Below are 2,819 nucleotides of genomic sequence, written 5' to 3' on the forward strand. Positions count from 1 at the left end.
GCAAGAAAAGAAAATAAATAAATAAATAAAATACAGATACGGCCAGAGTTTACTTTGTCATTAATTTCAGAACGTTGATGTTAACTGTGAGGAGAAAAGAACCATTCTTCATGTTTTGATTTAAGAAGCTTTTAACATAATGGGAGCTGAACATACATCCTTATCACTAACAAGCTAGTGAAAGGATCATCTTTAACTAGCAAGTAACTGAAATCTTCGGTCTGTTGCCCGTGATTTTGAAAAGTTGAACTTTGCTTGACACTTTATTTTTCTTGTGTTATTGAGACAACACCTGAAACCAAGTACCTTTCGACAGCTGAAGGCTACCATCGTGTGTCTGCGATGGCAGCCAGGGGTTCTTCCCCCATCCCTACCTCCTCCCCTCGAACTAGAGTGGAGAAGGGAAGGATAAAAAAGCCTAGGTGTCTCACCTTGAGGAGTCACAAGAACCTCCATAAGTCACCTGCAATCGAACAAGAACCAGTTCCAGGGACCTTTAGAGACTTCCAAGAAGAGACCTTGGAGCGCCCAGTAACCCCAGATGAAGTAGAAGACGACGACGAAGTTCACCAGGACACTGAGGACAACCCGACCCAAGAGCCACCTGCACTCCAATCCAATGACAACACCTCTAATTCTGCCAAGTATAGACTGACTCCAGGACTTTACACGACCTCCTATGCAGCTGTTGCTGCCATGGAGGCTAGCATCCCGCACCTCAACATGACCATACGTCCTAGTCGCAGGGGACAGCTGGTCATCTCCGCCCAGGATCTACCTACCAATACCTTCCTGGAGCAGCAGGAGAACGTGCGCAAGCTCGATTTCACCGACAGGCCAACCACCATCATCATTGTTTATGATCTCGACCTCCCACTCGAACCTGTGCTCCAACACCCCTTCATTCTCACTGCTAAGAGATGTGAGGGAAGGGCCGGAAGGAGATCTCACAAGCTGGAGGAGTCTTCAAGGGACCCCCCCCCCCTCCCCCCCCCCCTCAGCTCTCCTTCGGCCTCTGGGGCACCTTTTGCACCGGGAAGTATTTCAAGGAACCTCTTAGGTGCTTCCGCTGCCAGAAGTTTGGCCACCACAAGAGCTGCGGCACTGGTCCAGAGATCTGTGGAGTGTGTAGTAGCAGGCATCACCCTACCGCCTATTGCATTGCCAGGCACAAGGCTGGATACCACACCACCGCCCACTGCCCGAATTGCAGAGGATCTCATCATTCTTGGCATGACAGATGTCCCTTTCGGCTTCAGCGGATTGCAGACAGTCAGGGAGCAGATCGTCAGTACAACCTTCACCCACGTCAGCCACGTCGAATACAGCGACCTCAAACTAACCACACCCCTCCGCCAACCAACCACACCCCTCCACCAACCAAATCCTAACCCCTGCAGAGATGCCATTCCTGAACTTCCTTCTCCTCCAAGCCTTCATCCAGTATCTAAACCTCAACGTCCTCCTAAACCTCCTCCAAAGTCAAAAAGATCCCCATCCCGCACTCCTTCCACTCCCTCACCTCTAATATTCACCTCTCCTCCCACTCTCCCAGAGCCCAAAAAATCTTCCTCATCCTTATCCGCTCCTGTAACTCACATATCCAGTTCCTCTCACTCCTTAAGAGAATTCCTAAATCTACCTACTCCCGCTGTCAGAAGCAAACCAATCGCCTCATGCCCCGCCAAACCCGCCCTAAATATTGACAATAATATATACACGCTTTCTGCTTGCCCTATGGATGCTATTCTAGCAGCCATTAGTAATCTTCTTCGCAGTTTTCTGCAACCCCGTAAAATAAAGTGCACTCAGAAGTCTCTTGACGACTTCATTTTGGAAAACGCCGCCCTTGAACTCAACGCTCAATTCCCTTCATAGAACCTCCCACAAACAATCCTAACACAACCACTCACAATAACCAAAATACCCACCAAAACACCCAAGTAAAAGTGCTCCAATGGAACGTGGGCGGACTACGAAACAAGTTCGTATTCCTGCAATCCCAAACTTCAGTACAAAACCCTGACATAATTGTACTGCAAGAAACACTTCTCAATGAGAACACACCATTTGCGTTTTTGGGATACAAAGTATACTCTCCGTATCTTTCACCAACAACAAGAGGACTAACAACTCTTGTTAAAAGCAGCATTCCCTCCAAAATATAACCGAGCATAGACAGTGGGACAGTGACAGAGACTCTGAGTATTCAGATATCCCTGCTTGCTACAACTCTCACAGTACATAACATCTACAAATCCCCAGCAAAAAGCATCAATGCTGAGGCACTTTTCGCCGCCGCCTCCGAGGATGACAATAATTGCAGGCGATTTCAACGCCCATCACCCGTTCCTGAACTCAGTATCCGCAGCAAATCAAACAGGCAGACACTTGCATGCCTTACTGTAAGAATATCCGGATGTAACACTCCTCAACAATGTTACAGAAGCCACCCATCTAAAATGAGGACGCCTAAACCTCACCTTCCTCTCGAGCGATCACATTGCCATAGAAATCAAACTCGAACTGGAGTAATACCCCCCTCCTCTCCCACTCCCCAAAAGGTTGAACCCAGACTTTGCTAACTAAGAAAAATTCGAAACAACTATGACAGAATGGGCTCTGGAATACATAAAAAACCCTCACAATGATATCTCCACCCTATCAATCGATTTCAACAAACAACTAGATGCAGCCGCAAGTGTTTCCATGCCTCAGAAAAAGCACTCTGAAATGAAACACGCCGACGCCTGGTACTATAACAGCCGCATCAAAGAAATGAATGTCAGAATAAATAGGACCAGAAAATTCTCAGAAGA

The 2,819-nt window shown here is 47.4% G+C and overlaps 1 protein-coding gene across 1 annotated transcript; it reads left to right on the top strand.

Moving 5' to 3' along the window:
• The first annotated feature begins 342 nt into the window (after positions 1 to 342).
• LOC137615466 (uncharacterized) lies at positions 343 to 1,878 on the top strand. Its single transcript, XM_068345363.1, has one exon. The coding sequence runs from the start codon at positions 343 to 345 to the stop codon at positions 1,876 to 1,878; it is 1,536 nt and encodes a 511-aa protein (XP_068201464.1).
• The last annotated feature ends 941 nt before the right edge of the window (positions 1,879 to 2,819 follow it).

Source organism: Palaemon carinicauda, chromosome 2, assembly GCF_036898095.1.
Source record: "Palaemon carinicauda isolate YSFRI2023 chromosome 2, ASM3689809v2, whole genome shotgun sequence".
In the NCBI taxonomy this organism is placed as follows: domain Eukaryota; kingdom Metazoa; phylum Arthropoda; class Malacostraca; order Decapoda; family Palaemonidae; genus Palaemon; species Palaemon carinicauda.